The sequence below is a fragment of the Cicer arietinum genome, chromosome 7 (assembly GCF_000331145.2).
Source record: "Cicer arietinum cultivar CDC Frontier isolate Library 1 chromosome 7, Cicar.CDCFrontier_v2.0, whole genome shotgun sequence".
Lineage (NCBI taxonomy): Eukaryota > Viridiplantae > Streptophyta > Magnoliopsida > Fabales > Fabaceae > Cicer > Cicer arietinum.
Genome location: NC_021166.2, coordinates 21,792,033 through 21,810,219, shown reverse-complemented (window position 1 = coordinate 21,810,219; position 18,187 = coordinate 21,792,033). Strand labels below are relative to the sequence as shown.

General features: G+C 31.9%; 1 protein-coding gene across 1 annotated transcript; it reads left to right on the top strand.

Moving 5' to 3' along the window:
• The first annotated feature begins 766 nt into the window (after positions 1–766).
• LOC101509030 (protein TORNADO 2-like) lies at positions 767–3,088 on the top strand. The gene is made up of 2 exons (XM_004509675.4): positions 767–1,394; positions 2,686–3,088. Exons 1-2 carry the CDS (start codon positions 897–899, stop codon positions 2,995–2,997), a joined length of 810 nt encoding a protein of 269 aa, XP_004509732.1. The 5' UTR covers positions 767–896; the 3' UTR covers positions 2,998–3,088.
• Positions 3,089–18,187: the final 15,099 nt, after the last annotated feature.

Below are 18,187 nucleotides of genomic sequence, written 5' to 3'. Positions count from 1 at the left end.
TTTATCGAAAAATTTTGTAAGAAAAATCAAAAAATTATTTTTCTCGAAAATAATTGAATTTTTTTTTAATCAAAAAAATTTGGACAAAAAAGTAAAAAAAAATTGTAAATAATTTTTTATCGGAAAATTTTGAAGAAAAAAATATCGAAAGATAAATTTGATGAAGTGAGTCCATAAGCCCCATTTAGTTCACAAAATTTTAGGGACTTTTTAGTTTTGGGGGTTTCATTTCTTGGAGCCTTAATTACTATAAAATTTGTGTCCCCCTCAAATATGTAGGCTGAGACAAATAATTAGTTAGTTTGTAAAATTGACGGTTCTAATCATGAGGGTAAGAGATATCATCATATTAGACTAAGAACAATCGAGACAAACCGCTTAAACATCATTGATCCTCAAGGATTTCAGGGGATCATTATATTAAATAAAAACAACAACATAAAGAGCTTGAATATCACATCTCTTCACCAAAAACACTATATATATGAATTATTTCACTTATATATTACTTAACATTTAATTTTTCAAGAGTTGTAGAACTTCTAACTCACACTTGATAGCAATAGTTCTTTGTTCTGATTTTGTCCTAAAACCAAAACAACAAACATTGTTGGTCATGATCATAGCTGTCAAGCATTTTCCCTTTACTTTTCTACTAGTGTGCAAGATATTCCTTGTCAAAAAGTTTTGCACCAAGTAACGTAAACAAGGTATATATAAAAATCCCAATTCATTATTAAATTATCTTATAACTTGGTATACAAACTTTCATGGTATCCTAGATAAGAAACTTAGTAACAAATTCATTTGGTGTTAATTTTTAGATTTTTATTAATACTCTGTCTTGGTATCCAATAACTTGATCAAATCTCTAATTTTCTCAATTATCCACCAAAATGGCATTGAGCAACAATGTAATAGGAGTCATAAACTTCATTGCAATGCTCCTCTCAATCCCAATCATAGGTGCTGGCATTTGGCTAGCAACATTACAAGCTGAATCATGTGTCCAAATCCTACAATGGCCAGTAATCATCTTAGGAATTCTAATCTTGATTGTTGCTATGGCTGGTTTCATTGGAGCCTTTTGGAGAATCCCAATGCTTCTTATATTTTACCTCATTGCAATGATTGTGCTCATTGTATTGTTGGTTTGTTTAGTGATTTTTGTGTATGTTGTGACACTTAGAGGACATGGGAATATTGAACCAAATAGGTCATATTTAGAATATGATGTGGATGATTTTTCAATTTGGCTTCGAAGAAGGGTGAGAAGCTCACATAAGTGGGATGGAATAAAGAGTTGTCTTAGTTCATCAAATATGTGTGCTGAGTTAAATCAAAGTTACCGATTGGCTCAGGACTTCTTTAATGCACATTTAACACCCTTACAGGTAAACTTTCTTGTCCATTACTTGATATGTTTCCCCTATTACCATGCTTCAATTTTATTTTATTTTATTTTATTTTATTTTATTTTATAGTGATCAGTAATTAGGTGGAGGAAAAATTGTTAGCACCAAAATTGAATCTTGGAGTTTCTTTCATAAAACTTCTCCAATGTCTTGTTTTAAAATTTTGTATGTAATTATATGCGGTATAAGATATATACATGATAGGATATAAAAATAAACAAAGATATAAAAATAAACAAGGATATAATATGATATAAATATAATACATTTATCATATCATATATTTGATTTGCACAATATAAAGATGGAAATAATAGAAATTATAGTTTATCGTTTAGACATAATTGCAGTTTTAGTTGTTTTATTTTCACTAATTCACGAAATTGATACATTTATTTTAAAATATAACAGTTTTGATTCTTCTATTAAGTTTTTCAACCAACAAAAAGTGAATTGATATTTTAAATGACGTGAAAAATGATAAGATGATATTGAATGATCAATACCAATGAAATTGCAATACAATTATCTAAAATCTTCAATTTCAACTTTTAAAACTAATATTTTTAATTAATTAATAATGTATAAATAATTAATACATATAAATAGTGCTACATCATGAGATATTATGTTATTTCATTTAAAATATGTGAAATGTTTGTTTTATTAGTTAAAATTTTCAAAAGAGATACCAAAACTGTAAAATTTTAAAATAGAAAAATCAATTTTACAAATTAATGAATAGAGACAAAATTACAATTAAGTCAATCTTCTGAATCAAAGTATTATAACCTGCATTTACAAATTCCAATATTAAACCATCATTTATTATCAGGATAATTTTTCTTGGAAATTGGAAGATTAAGAAGAACAAATATCATGATTTTCAGTTTTTTATATATGGTCGGACAACAAAGAACAAGTTCAGTTATTTTTAAATCATAGTATCAACTTACACGAAAGCATAGTTTTTAAAGTTTGCAATTGTTTTACTTTCACAACTTACAAGATTTTGCATTCCCTTTTTATTACATTCCTTATTCATTAAGTAAATTTTTTTTTTTCTTTTTTACGTCTTAAAGTAGTAAAACTTATGATTAATTAATCTAAGAACTCAGATTTCTTATATCAAAAGAAAAAGTTAAGGATTTAATAAATTAAACTATATTCTTCACCCATGTGTAATTGCATATATTCTTTTCCCCAAAACAAGTTATTCATCTTTTAACCTTTATTCCTTTTCCTTTTTTTACTCCTTTTGTACATGCAGTCAGGTTGTTGTAAACCACCAACAAAATGTGGTTACACATTTGTGAACCCAACCTATTGGATTAGCCCAATCAACACGAATGGAGACATGGATTGCATGAAATGGAGCAATGAACAAACACAACTTTGCTACAATTGTGACTCATGTAAAGCTGGTTTGTTAGCAACACTTAGGATAGATTGGAGAAGAGCCAATGTGATATTGATCGTTACATTAGTTGCTTTAATTGTTGTGTATTTGATTGGGTGCTTTGCCTTTAGGAATGCCAAAACTGAGGAGCTCTTTAGGAAATACAAGCAAGGCTACACTTAAAAATTTCGTATAAGTATTATAGACTTAAATAAGTTTTTAGTTGTTATAAAATTTTAAAATTTATTTTTCTTTATATAAAAGAAATTTTATATTATTAGTCTCTAAAACTGTTATGTTTTTTTAATTTTTTTCATTATTTTAGTGATTTTAAGTAAATTTATATGTATCATTCAAATTTTTCAAACATGTTAAAATCATTATCAAAAATATCTCTTATAATTGTGGTTTTGAACTAAAAACTGATGATTTAATATATTTTAAATAATGTGACATACAATTCCATGATATAAAATCATCTAAATGCATTAATTATTCATATGTTATTGGTTAAATTACAAATATGAAAAATTTATGAAGTTGAAAGTTGAGTTTTTACTGTGTTTTATTATGATTTCATGGATGTTAATCATTCTACATCAACGTATCATATTATATAATTTAAAACATGTCACATTGTCTTTTTTAGTTAAAAAATCATAGTAAAGAACTAAAATTGTCGATTTTTAAAATAGGTGGACTAATTTCGTGAATCAGTAAAAATAAGGGGACTAGAACTGCAATTAAGTCAAAAAAGAATGAAATATAAACTTTTAAACTCCAAAAAAAAATTATATTTAATTCATTTGTTATAAAATATTCTTAATTTTTATAAGTGATATATGTATTATGTCTTTAATAAGACTACAAAAATTCATTTAAAAATTTAAATGATACACATATTAATTTAAAAATAAAGATAAAAAATAAAAATAAAAATTATAGAAACTAAAAGTAAAATATTGATAAGTTTAAAAACTTTTATAATACTATCACTTGAAGTTCTAGAAGAATAGATTAAGGGTTGTGAATGGTGAAATCGGGTCATTTTGGTTGTCTTAATTATTTAGATGTGTAGTGAAGAAAATAGATGAAATTCAAGTACATTGCATGGATTTGCCTTTCACTATATTCGTTTAAATAGTCAGAAGATAACGATTTGTAATTTTGTGGTTTATGTTTGTTTTACTCAAATAAATTTATGGATTTTCATTCATAATAATGTTGGAAATACATTCGGACACATCATAAAAGATACTGCGAGGAGCAAAAAAGATAGATACTCTAGCTAGAGAATAAATACTATCATATGATCGGTTAGAAAAAAATAACGTGATAGTTGTTATAAACATGAAGCACTGGTTGAAGGATAGAACCGTACTCCAATCTACTTAATTTAGCTTTGTCCACGTCATCAACTAATTGTTTACAATCCAACTCCCACATGACTGGTTGAAACAAGAGAACTAATCCATTTGAAGGATTGCATGAATCCCCATACCTCTCATCAAATGTATTAAAGGATGTAAATAATATATGATAAATTGAATTATATTGATAAATTAAATTGTGTCACACTAAAAAATTAATAAATGATTTATGAATTGTACTACATAATTAAAATAAATTAGTTAAATTTAAAAGTTAATTTAATAATTTTAAAAAAATGTGGATTCCAAATTTGACACAGCGACGAACTAAGAAAAATTGAAATCAAAACTAACAGAGTCAGAGGAGTGACGAACTATCAAAACTAACTAACAGAGGAGCGACATCCAAACTAACAGAATTCCAAATCAAAACTAACTAACAAAAATCAGCACTAACAAAATAGAAATCTGAACTTTTTGAACAAAACAGCAAAACAGCACTAACAAGCTCTGCCACTGTGACCAATCTACCCTTTTTTACCTTATATAAAATTCCTCAGAAAATTGACTACACCATTTTCTCACCCCCACTTTTGAAAGTTTTCCAGCCAAAAATTCTATTATTCGAAAGTTTCAAACATTCGAAACAATCAGAGGTCAGATTTCAACAACACTTTCGAACCTTTTGTCAAAAATCCAAAGATTTGAAATGCAATTTTCCCAGAAAACACAAAACATTCGAAACTTTGGTTAAGTATGAAAGATTCGAAGCATTAATTTGATGAAACCTTCGAAACTTTGGTTGAAGCTGAAAGTTCTGAAACCTAGTTTTCCAGAAATTTCGAAAGTTTACATCAATGTGAAAGTTTTGAAGCTTTTGTTTGATGAAACCTTCGAAGATTTGGTTCAATTCGAAACTTTCGAAACCCAAAAAGTTCGAAACTTTGGTTGAAGTTGAAAGTTTTGAAACCTAGTTTTCCAGAAATTTCGAAAGTTTACATCAATGTGAAACTTTCGAAACTTTCATGTTGCACCTAAGTACTCATGTGCAGCTCTTGCAGCATTATTAGTATTCATATTCAAAGGTGCATCAAAAAATTTACCATGCGGTGAGATGTGAAGGAGAGTCGCGACATCGTCTAAGGTGATAGTCATCTCTCCAAATGGCAGATGAAATGAGTTGGTCTCTCTGTGCCATCTTTCAACAAATGCCGATATCAGACCAGCATCCGCCATTGTGAGGTAGCCTGAAGATAGATGCATCAACCCAGATTCCTGAACAATTGAGATTAATTAAACATAAATAAACATACAATTAATTTAATAAACTTCAACATAAATATAATTAAACATTTATATAAACATTCATTTAATTTAATAAACTTAAACACAAATAATTAAATATAAAATAAATTAATTTAATATCTCTCCTTCCCATAACCTCCGAGCCACGTGATGCTCGTACTGTGTCAACAGAGATGTCACCGTCGGTCCTCCGGGAAATCCGGTCTGCTGATCCTGATCATCAATATCAGCAGCAGCATCCGACTCATCAGCATCATCTGACTCATCAGCATCAGGATGTGCAGAAGTATCAGGAATATCATCAGTGGTCTGCTCCATCTGTGGCGGCTGAGGGACATCCTCCTCCATATGTGCATGCTCGGTGGAGTCAACATCATCGTCCTGTACCTCCTGTTGTCTTCGACGACGTTGCCAAATTGGACGATTTGCTTCGTTGCGTCGTATGTTCGATGTTGTTGGTGGAATTCTCTCTACACCATCACGTCTGTCACCTATGATGTTACGAACCTGACCAAATGCACCTCTCATTCTAGGCACTGCAATATATCAATATACCAATATTAAAAACAAATGAAAAAAAATTTTAAAAAACCCAAAAAACATTTCGAAACTTTCACTGGGAAACCAAACTTTCGAATATTTTCGGAACTTTGCAACAATCTCAAAGTTCCGAAACGTGATTTTTTGAATCTTTCAGAATGCTCGAACCTTTTACATTTCGAATATTTCACCTTCAACGAAACCTTCGAAACCTTTGAACTTCGAAAGTTTCAAGTTCAACGAAAGGTTCGAAAGGTTGAATATTTCTGGAAACAACATGCTTCGAAAGTTTGACATTCAAAGAAAGTTTCGAAACTTTGGAAAAATCTGAAGAAAAAAAAAGGCTTCGAAAGTTTGACATTCAACGAAAGTTTCGAATGTCTGGAAAAATCTGAAAAAAATCATGCTTCGAAGCTTTGACATTCAACGAAAGGTTCGAAATTTCCTTACTTTTTCACTTCGAATGTATGAAAGGTTCGAATATTTGGTAGGGTGGGAGAATCGGATGTTTCAGAGTTTCGAACAAATTGGTGAAAAAAGGAAAGTGTATTTTTTTTAGGGTTTTATAGTTAAAATTAGGGGCAGTATGGTCTTTTACTTATAGTTGGGGGGGTGCGAGGTAAAAGTGGGGGGGTGCTCAGTACAATTCTCGTTAACGAATCCTTAATAAATAGGTAGGCCCAATTTAATAGTCCAGATGCAAAATAGAAAGGGCTAAATTAGTCGCAACTCTAGTACAATTTCTACCCTTCAAGTTATAGCCTAGTTCTATCCCACGTTTTAATCAATATCTAATTTACCATTTTCTTTAAAAAAAGCGATAAAACTAAAACTGAAAAGCTTGAGCGTGGAAAGATATAGAAAGGACAAGTGAAATTTTTTTAGCTAGAAAATTTATGTTTTTCAAAATACAAAAATATTTATAAAAAAAAAGGTAATTTGTTATAACTTTGTTTGTGAAAAAATTATTTCAAAAAAAAAAAAACTTTTAGGATTATGCATTGGTTTGTTACAATTTTTAAAAAAATATTAATGCAAAAAACATCTATATACATCCTCAAACAAGAAACCATTTTGAATAGTTTCTTGAAAAATCATTTTTTGTGAATGATTCTTTTTTAAACAAAAAATAATTTTCATTACTGTTAACAAAAATAAAATATATTCTTTTTTTTTTTTGTTGAATTTCTAAATGTTAAACATTAAAATAATTTTTTTTTATAATTTGTAAAAAAACACATCTTAATATATTTTAATGGAATTAAAATTAAAATAAACTACAAATAGTATTTGTCTCTATTAATAAAAAAAACTATGGTGTTGAGTAAAAAAAACAAATAATAAAAAAAAAGTGATAATCTTTAAGTCTAATTCAAACAGAAAATGTGAATATTGTTAGGTTTAATATTATATCTCAAATTTAAATTTGAAATTTTGTAGTTGTTTCTAATTTTTTTTTTTTTTGACATTTCATCTATTCACAAACAAAAAAAGTTGTAATGAAAGTTATCAGTTTTGTTACCCAATTAGGGTTATTTTATATTTTTTAATTTTAATTCAATTAAAATGTGTTAAATAGATGTTATAAAAATATCAATTCTAATTGGATATCGTAAAATAATTTTATATTATTAGTATATATAAATCAAACTCTAAGAGAAAGTGAAAAGAAATACTAAATATATAATGATATAAATGTCTTTGAGAAAAAAATTGATATGATTAATAAAATAAAAATAAGATTTTTTAGATACGGGCAGTAGTAACAAGTCTCATTAAAATTTTCATTGAAGGTTTTTGTACGAGAAGGTCGTGTGCACGAGGAAACTGTCAAATAAATACTCATTCTTGTCTCCGCATAAGATGTCGATGTTCAAACTCGATCCAGACAATGTAAAACACTACATTGTAGATATGTTTTTAAGAAATAAAGAAAGTGATAAATTGTTCTTGGCACCATATAATTCAGGGTACGTAATTTTATCTTTTTTAATTGATGAGAATTTAATTTATTAGTTGTCTATAAACAAAATTGCTTAACCAATTTTTTGTTGTTGTAGGGCACATTGGGTGCTATTTGCAATCAATGCGGTCTCTGAAGTGATATACTATTTGGATCCCGTGCACGGCGATTACACCAATCACCCCGGAATAAAGAATATGCTCGACACGTAAGTAATATTCATTTATTTCTTACATATATATATTTATATATATATATATATAAATATATATATGTAAGAAATAAATGAATATTACTTACGTGTCGAGCATATTCTTTATTCCGGGGTGATTGGTGTAATCGCCGTGCACGGGATCCAAATAGTATATCACTTCAGAGACCGCATTGATTGCAAATAGCACCCAATGTGCCCTACAACAACAAAAAATTGGTTAAGCAATTTTGTTTATAGACAACTAATAAATTAAATTCTCATCAATTAAAAAAGATAAAATTACGTACCCTGAATTATATGGTGCCAAGAACAATTTATCACTTTCTTTATTTCTTAAAAACATATCTACAATGTAGTGTTTTACATTGTCTGGATCGAGTTTGAACATCGACATCTTATGCGGAGACAAGAATGAGTATTTATTTGACAGTTTCCTCGTGCACACGACCTTCTCGTACAAAAACCTTCAATGAAAATTTTAAACTAGATTAATTACCAATACATTTAATTAATTACAAATAAATGCAATTAAAAGTATTTTTTACCTTATGTACAAGCTGATTACAGTAACACTCAGCTCCTTATGTTCGAGAAGATCGTACATTTGCTCCTTTTCGAGGTATTCAATATACTCATCTCCAAAGATGTCTTGATTCATTTGTACAATGGGCGAATCGTTGCTGCTGCCCATGTTCCTTTTTATTTGGATGTCAAGACACGCCCCGTATTTACCAAGGCGTGGCTGACTTTTATTAGGAGCAGCAGCAGCAGCGACCGATTTTCCCCGATCCAGATTTTTTGTTGCTGCAAGTTTTGCAGCTTTATTACCCTCCAGCCTTTGTAGTTTGGCAGCCCTATTAACCTCCAATTTTTGAGGTCTGCTGCCTTTTTTTGGCTGTAGGGGTGGTTTATTTATTTGGACCTACAAAAATGAGGTAAAATGTTAGTTTATTGAATCTGAAAAAATAAAAAACCTTAGGCAATAAATGTGACAAACCTTTTCGGGAGATGTAACTGATTTGTCCTTGGGAATCTTTTTTTCGAGGGCAACAAGGTGTGTGGGCCATGCCACGTAACTGCCAATAGCGTCGCTTAAGAACTTCATATCTCCATCGTTGTCCGGTATGGGCAACGGTGCAGTTGGTTCGAAAGCAACCGTAGGCGATACTTTGACATGGCCCGCGGGGATCGGAATATTGTGCAATACTTCTCCCGAAGTATTGTGCAATATTCCTTTTCCCACCTTCCGTTGAGTCGGCGAGGACAAGTATAGGACACATGTAGTGACACCCTACATCAATAGTTAAAACATAAGTACAGTTAATATATAAGTTTGTTTAATACATAAGTAATTACATAAGCAAGTAAGTAGTAAGTAATTAATTACCTCGGGAATACTCTTCAAACCGACGTTGCAACTCCCGGTTTCACTCTCCATTTGTATTTCAGGTTGGAGCTGAACCGGAAGTTGCTTGTCTTTATTCGTATTCACCAAGAGTGCCACTTGCTCCGATAAGATTCTGAGCTTCTCTAATACTTCCTCGTTGGAAGGTTTTTGGCGCTTCTCTTGAGGAAAAAAGCTTTTGGGAGTTACGCCAAATCCTTTCCCCCTCACTCGACCGGAATACTCAGGGACATTAAACACTTTCCCAAGAATGTCCCTGCACGTATCCTTGTTGCCCTCTTGAGTTTCAGAACTTTGTTCAATAGTTTCCTAAAATACATGTAACATTAAAAAGATAAGTTCAATAGCATTTTTAAAATACAATATTAAAAAATATTAAAGTGATAATATACTTACACAAAGTTCTACAACTTTCTTGACATTTTCATTATCAACCACTCCTTCTTTGTTAACACGCGCTTCCTTCCATAAGATATGACGACCCAAGGGTTGATCGGCTTGGGTGTCTTTTCTCTATTCGTTAAAATCATAAACAAAATAATACAAATTAGTTACACACTATAGTTTATAATACAAATTACAAGTGATGTTTAATTACTTACAATTTTTTGTTCAAGGCGTGCATATCCCATACGTGATTTCTTGTATGGGTGTTTTGGGTTGCTTGCCCGTTCGCGATTTGCCTTACTAATATTCTATATAAAAAAAAAATAGCAATTGTGTAAAAATTTAAAATACGCTACGAATATGAATAATAAAACACAAATGCTAATAAATTAATCACTTACGACAAACGCCGGGTCAGAACGTTTGGAAACAAATGCACTCCATTCATCCTTTGATATATAATGTTGATATATCTTTGGAGGTTCAGCATTTGTGTTTCCTTCTCTATCTTTTAGATAGAAATTTGAGAGATGGGATCTAAATCCACGATGGATTTTCCCAGCAACTCTCAAAACATATGACTTTCGTTCCTCATCAAGAACAAAAGTGGTCTGCAATGAAAACAATTATAAGTAATGTATTTTACAGAAAAAAAATTATAAATGACAAAAGAGTAGATCAAAATATTTACTTGAATGTCATTCCAGATGATATCTTTGGCATCCTTCAACGCCTTATCTCTCCAGTTGTCTATTGTTATTGGGACATTTTGACGAACAACAGCCCCAATGTAGCTTACAAACATGGAGCTGTTGGGGTCAACTGGCTGACCACTCTCGTTCCAGCCAACCTAATAAACTCATATAGTAAGTACATGCCCTAAACCCTAAAAAAAGATAAAAAAACACACAGCAAACAGAGTATATATAGTATACCTCAAATTTAATGCCACTGCTCCGTGCTTTAATCACCCTTTGCATGATAGTTGCACCACGTTTGACTTCTTTTTCGTAAGTCTTAGAGGTGCCAACTTCTTCATTTTGAACTTCTAAATCTTTGTTTGTATCCATTTAACTACAACAAGTTCAACATGCACTTTAGTATAACATCAACAAGCTCAACATGGATCATGCATTATTATAAACAAACTCAACATGTATCAGTATATCTTAAAAAAGCTCAACATGCATTCTAATGATTACAAAAATTTAATAACATCAATACCTGAATAATGATGGTTCGAAGAAAGACGAAATGCAAAGAAAAGAGGGTTTGCAGAAAGTTCACAGAAATATGGTTCACAGAAATACGGTTTGAAGAAATACGTAATGAGGGTTACGTATTTCAATGAAAATATATTGTGTGAAATGGGAGAGATGATCTTGGATGGAAATAAGGTTCGAAATGAAGGAGATGATCGTGGAAATAAGGTTCGTAAAGGACGGGATGATAGGGTTTGCAAAAGAAGAGAAGAAATGAAGGTTGAGATGAAGGTTACGTAATGAAGAGGAAACTGAAGAGGTAACTGTTATATATACGTAACACTTTTACAGCGCTTTTTATAAGCCTTTTACAGCGCTTATTTTGTAAAGCGCTCTAAAAGGCTTCTTTAGTTAAATTTTTAAAAGGCTCTTTTACAGCGCTTTTTTCAAATAAGCGCTGTAAAAGACCTCCGTGTGTTATTATGTTATTTGAATGCCTTTTACAGCGCTTTTTTCAAATAAGCGCTGTAAAAGACCTCCGTGTGTTATTATGTTATTTGAATGCCTTTTACAGCGCTTTTTTCAAATAAGCGCTGTAAAAGACCTCCGTGTGTTATTATGTTATATGAATGCCTTTTACAGCGCTTTCACACATAAGCGCTCTAAAAGGCTTCTTTAGTTAAATTTTTAAAAGGCTCTTTTACAGCGCTTTTTTCAAATAAGCGCTGTAAAAGACCTCCGTGTGTTATTATGTTATATGAATGCCTTTTACAGCGCTTTCACACATAAGCGCTCTAAAAGGCTTCTTTAGTTAAATTTTTAAAAGGCTCTTTTACAGCGCTTTTTTCAAATAAGCGCTGTAAAAGACCTCCGTGTGTTATTATGTTATTTGAATGCCTTTTACAGCGCTTTTACACATAAGCGCTCTAAAATGTCTCTTTATGTTAATTTTAAGAGGCTCTTTTACAGCGCTTTTCCCAAATAAGCGCTGTAAAAGACCTCCGTGTGTTATTATGTTATATGAATGTTTTTTAAAGCCTTTTACAGCGCTTTTCCACATAAGCGCTCTAAAATGTCTCTTTATGTTAATTTTAAAAGGCTCTTTTACAGCGCTTTTTCCAAATAAGCGCTGTAAAAGGCCTTATTGTTTTTGTGTTTTGTTATGTTATGTTATTTTTTAAACAAGCTCAACATGCATGCAAAACCCACATAGTAGTAACTGGTCACCACAAAAATCCCTTCCTCTTCACCAAACTCTTCTCCTTTTATGCATCTTCTTCACAAACATCAAAGCTTACTCTTTCACAATTCAATCTCCACCTCAACACCCTTTTTATCTCTTTACATTCTCTTTCCTTCTTAAATCGAAACTTAATTGGTATTCAGGATCATTGCCATGTTGCGAAAAATGGGTTTGTGTCTGGTGTTTTTGGGGATTCCCATGATGCGTACAAGGTGTTTGAAGAAATGGGTTTGTGTCTGATGTTTTTTGGATTCCCATGATGCGTACAAGGTGTTTGAAGAAATGGGTTTGTGTCTGATGTTTTTTGGATTCCCATGATGCGTACAAGGTGTTTGAAGAAATTAGGTGTCTGATGAATATTATTTTTAAAGCTTTTTTACAGCGCTTTGTCAAATAAGCGCTGTAAAATGTCTTTTTTACTCACTTTCAAAAGAGTCGTTTACAGCGCTTTGTGTGAAAAGCGCTGTAAAAGGTATAAAACACTCATTATTTTATTTTTAAAAGGATCTTTTACAGCGCTTTTTAAGATAAGCGCTGTAAAATGTCTCTTTATTTTATTTTTGTGTTTGGTTTATTTGGGTTGGGATGACATTAAAAACATTTTTATCATTGTTTATTGGATTAAAAATATTGTTATCATTGTCTTTATCACAATACTTTAGGAGATGATGAATTATTAGAAATGAGTATTCTGAAGAATCTATATATATATATGCACTGAGCAAAAGAGAATCTCTCTATTCAGTTCAGTTCAGTTCATGTAAATTACTAATTTATATTCAGTTCAGTTCATGTAAATCAAGCTAAATATAAAACACTCATTGTTACATGAACTTGGTATAAAACACTCAAATCAAGCTAAATATAAGCAGAAAATAAATTAATCAGAAAATAAATTAATCAGAACTTAGTATAAAACACTCAATTCAGATTACATGCATATTTACAATAACACAGTTCAGATTACATGCATAGCTTATATAAAACAATTAAACATATATATACATTAAGATGCCCTTCTTCTTTTCCTGGTGACATTCACATTTGTTTGTCCATTTACAATACGAAACGATGGATTAATCCAAATTCCCTCATCATGATCATCTCTAAGATATAAACCATCATCAGTTGAATCAATTTCATGTGGTTGTTGTGATGTTGCAAATAAAAGATCATTACCAACATCTTCATCATTATTGTTATCATCACTTATTTTATTGGTCGATAGGACAACAGACCATTTATCATTAGAAGGATCAGTGACATAAAACACTTGTTGAGCTTGCGACGCTAAAATAAAAGGCTCGTCTTTGTATCCCACCCTATTAAAATCGACAAGCAAGAATCCTGACTCATCAATCCGAACGCCATTATTATTATCGACCCACTTGCAACCAAATATGGGAACACGAAACATTGTGTAGTCTAACTCCCATATGCGCTCGATAACCCCAAAATATGATAGATTTGCATATATTGGGTTTTTGTCTTTTGCACTTGAGACATGCATCGCTTCAGCTACGAGAGTGACTCCACTATTTTGCATAGTGGTCTGATCATCTTGTTCTTTGGTATAAAATGTGTAGCCGTTAATAACATAACCAGTGTAAGAAAAGACATGTAAGCTCGGACCATTTGCTAGCCACCTCAATCTATTTGAAATTGATCCGGGGTCTATATCAAATTTTGACATTATGTGATTTTTTAACCATGTTACAAAACTTCGATTGTGCTCTCGAGTTATCCAATTTTGATTCCTATTCATGTTCAAACGAGATAACTGATCAATGTGTATTGTAACATACGGTTGAACCTCATCATCATTGTGCAGAACATACAATTGTGCCTGCTCCCATTCTGTCCTTGATATAGTCAGTAGTCTCCTTCCAGTTATCCCTTCTCCTGATAGTCTTCCCGAATGACGAGACATGGGAAGCCCTATGGATTCAACATTGGACAGATATTCAGTACAAAATTCAGCAGCCTCTTCAACAATGTATCGTTCAGCAATACAACCTTCTGGTCGACTTCTACTTTTTACGTACCCTTTTAATATTTTCATATATCGTTCTATCGGATACATCCATCTCATATAAGCTGGCCCACAAAGTTGTGTCTCCTTAACCAGATGAACAGTAAGGTGAACCATTATATCAAAAAACGATGGTGGGAAATACATTTCAAGCTCACACAAAGTAACAACAATTTCCCTCTGCAATGTCGGTAATTTCTGAGGGTCGATCACTTTACTACAAATTTCCCTGAAGAAGAAACATAATCTAGTTAAGGCTAGTCGAACTTTTTCAGGTAAAATGGAACGTATACCTATTGGTAGCAAATGCTCCATTATAATATGACAATCATGGGTCTTCAAACCTTTTAACTTGAGGTCTTTCATACAAACCAAATTTTTAATGTTCGAAGAGTATCCTTCTGGAACTTTAACTTCGTGTAGAAATTTACATAAAACAATTTTTTCCTTTCTAGATAGAGTATGAGCGGCTGGAGGTAGATATGTGCGATTTCCTTTCTTTACTGGAGCCAGTTCATTTCTTATTCCCATATCGACCAAGTCCAATCTTGCATTGACGCCATCTTTAGACTTTCCTGGAACATTGAGTAACGTACCAATAACACTTTCAAATACATTTTTTTCAATATGCATCACATCGAGGAAATGTCTTACATACAATGACTTCCAATATGGCAATTCAAAGAAAATTGACTTTTTCTTCCACCCAGTTTTCACCAGCTCTCCCGCAAAAGGTTTGCCAAATTTATTGGTCAAACCTTGTACTTTTTCAAGTATTTGATATCCAGTCGGTGCTAAAGGAGCTTTACCTTCCTCTGATTTTCCATTGAATGCATTTCTCCACCCACGATACTGATGACTATAAGGTAAAAATCTACGATGTCCAAGAAACACATTCTTCTTACAATGTTTCAACCGCATCCAATTTGTACTCTCTTCACATATAGGACATGCACACTGACCTTTAATGCTATATCCTGATAAATTACCATATGCTGGAAAATCATTAATTATGCCGAACAACATAACCCTTAAATTGAAACATTCTTTCTTATACCCATCATAAACTTCCACACCTGTCTCCCACATACTTTTTAAATTTTCGATTAGAGGAGTCAAGTATACGTCGATATCATTCCCCGGTTGTTTGGGTCCAGAAATTAACAGAGACAACATCATAAACTTACGCTTCATACATAACCATGGAGGTAGGTTATATATTACCAAAATCACAGGCCACGTGCTATGTGAGATGCTTTGAAGACCATGTGGATTCATTCCATCAGTAGAAAGTGCAAGTCTTAGATTTCTTGACTCTATCCCGAATTCAGGATACTCGTGATCAATTTTTGCCCATTGTGGGGAATCTGCAGGGTGTCGAAACATTCCATCTCTAATTCTTTCATCTGCATGCCATGTCAAGTGTTTTGAATCTTCTTCACTGCGATACATGCGCCTAAATCTTGGTATTATAGGAAAATACCACACGACTTTTGCTGGAGTAGATTCTTTCTTCTTATATCGAGAGACATTGCATTTCGGACACGCCTTAAGTAGTTCATATTCGTTTCGAAATAAAATGCAATCGTTAGGACACGCATGAATCCTTTCGTAACTCATTCCAATAGAACACAAAATCCGTTTAGCCTCGTAGGTTCGACTGGGAAGTTCATTATCATCTGGCAACATATCTTTTATGAGTGTTAATAATTCCGTAAAGCTTTTATCAGACCATCCATTACTCGCTTTTAAGTTGTACAACTTTAATATCGCTGACAGTCTTGTGAATTTAGTACAACCATTATATAATTCTTTCTCTGCATCACTCAACAAACTTTCAAACATTTTAGGACAATCTCGAAGATCTTCTTCAACTGCTTTTGCAATCTCATCAACTCGGTCCGGCTCATATGTATCTGTATCGAAATCAGTTGAAGCATATGTAGAACTATTCTCAAAATTAATGTTTCCTTTTTTTTTCTCACCATGTCTTATCCAACATGTGTAGCTTTGATCAATTCCATTACATACTAGATGTCCTTCTAATTCATCTTCTCTAACACGTTTTCCAAAACAACATTTTAAACAAGGACAAACTACTCTATTTGGATCTTTTGCATTCTTCACTGCAAACTCAACAAACTCCTTCACTCCAATTTCATACTCTTTTGACAATCGATTGGCTGAAATCCATTTCCTATCCATATTATACCACCTATATAAATGCAGTAACAAAAATAATAAGCTTTCAAAACATATCAACAAGTTTCAAAAAGAAACCAATATCAACTAACAATTTCAAAACAGAACAGATCATGTGGTATGAGTTTTTGACAATTTTTGACAATTTCAAAACAGAACAGATCATGTGGTATGAGTTTTTGACAATAACTAAAAATTTCAAAACAGAACAGATCATGTGGTATGAGTTTTTGACAATTTTTGACAATTTCAAAACAGAACAGATCATGTGGTATGAGTTTTTGACAATTTTTGACAATTTCAAAACATAACAGATCATGTGTAAAAAATACCTTAGACAACGTAGATGGCCGCACAGTACGTAGAGGATATGAGGGTTTCCAACGTATATAATTATTTGAAAGATGTATTTTACAGCGCTTGTGAAAAAAGCGCTATAATAGGTAGTTAAATTCAATGAAAGCGCATGTGTTTTACAGCGCTTGTGAAAAAAGCGCTGTAATAAGTAGTTAAATTCAATGAAAGCGGATGTGTTTTACAGCGCTTGTGAAAAACGCGCTGTAATAGGTAGTTAAATTCAATGAAAGCGCATGTGTTTTACAGCGCTTGTGAAAAAAGCGCTGTAACTGATTCGCGAAAGCGCTTCCGTTTACAGCGCTTTTTTGACAAGCGCTGTAAAATCCTTATAACGTGATGCGCAAACGTTATATGACCTACTACAGCGCTTGTTTTACAGCGCTTTACATAAAAAGCGCTGTAATAGGTTCCGTTATTTTTAAAATATAATTACAACAACGCTTGTGTTTAGAAAGCGCTGTAAAATGGGCGCTGTTAAATGTCATTTCTGGCGTAGTGTATATATATATTTTTAAAGTTCAATTTATTTGCACAGGTACAAATTTATTTTAATCAAATTATTTTCTATTATTTTTCTCCCCTTTTTACTTTCTTTTCTCTCCCACTACGCCAAAAATGGTATTTTACAGCGCTTTTTTAAGCCATTTACAGCGCTTTTTCAAAAAATTAAGCGCTGTAGTATCCAGCGCTGTAAAAAGATACAACAGCGCTCTTTAAAATAAAAAAAAGCGCTGTAAATCTCTTCTAAAAACGCGCTGCTTGTTGTATTAGTTTTACGGCGCTTTTTAAAAAAAGCGCTGTAATATGCATTCCTTTATTTCAATTAGATCTCTTTCTGGGATTATAACAACAATCTCCTTCATAAATCGTAATATACAATATCTGCAGTCTATGTTGTTAGTTTGACGAGAGCACTATAAAATAAAACATATAAGTCAATAAATATTTGTGGATTGATTGTTAATGAAATTTTAAAGCCATACATTTCAAACCTTTATTAGAATCCATGTGATTTATTTGATTTTTGCTTCGACACTGTAGCACCCATTTGAGCTCGGAAAACTTGTAAAACACTATCAAATAAATGTGATTATTAGCATTAACAGACACATTATATATATATATATAAGAAATAAATGAATAAATGAATACA

Coding starts and splice junctions, on each gene's coding strand:
- LOC101509030 (XM_004509675.4), top strand. CDS start 897: ATGGCATTGAGCAACAATGTAATAGGAGTCATAAACTTCATTGCAATG. Junction 1,395..2,685: donor CACATTTAACACCCTTACAG/GTAAACTTTCTT, acceptor TTGTACATGCAG/TCAGGTTGTTGTAAACCACC.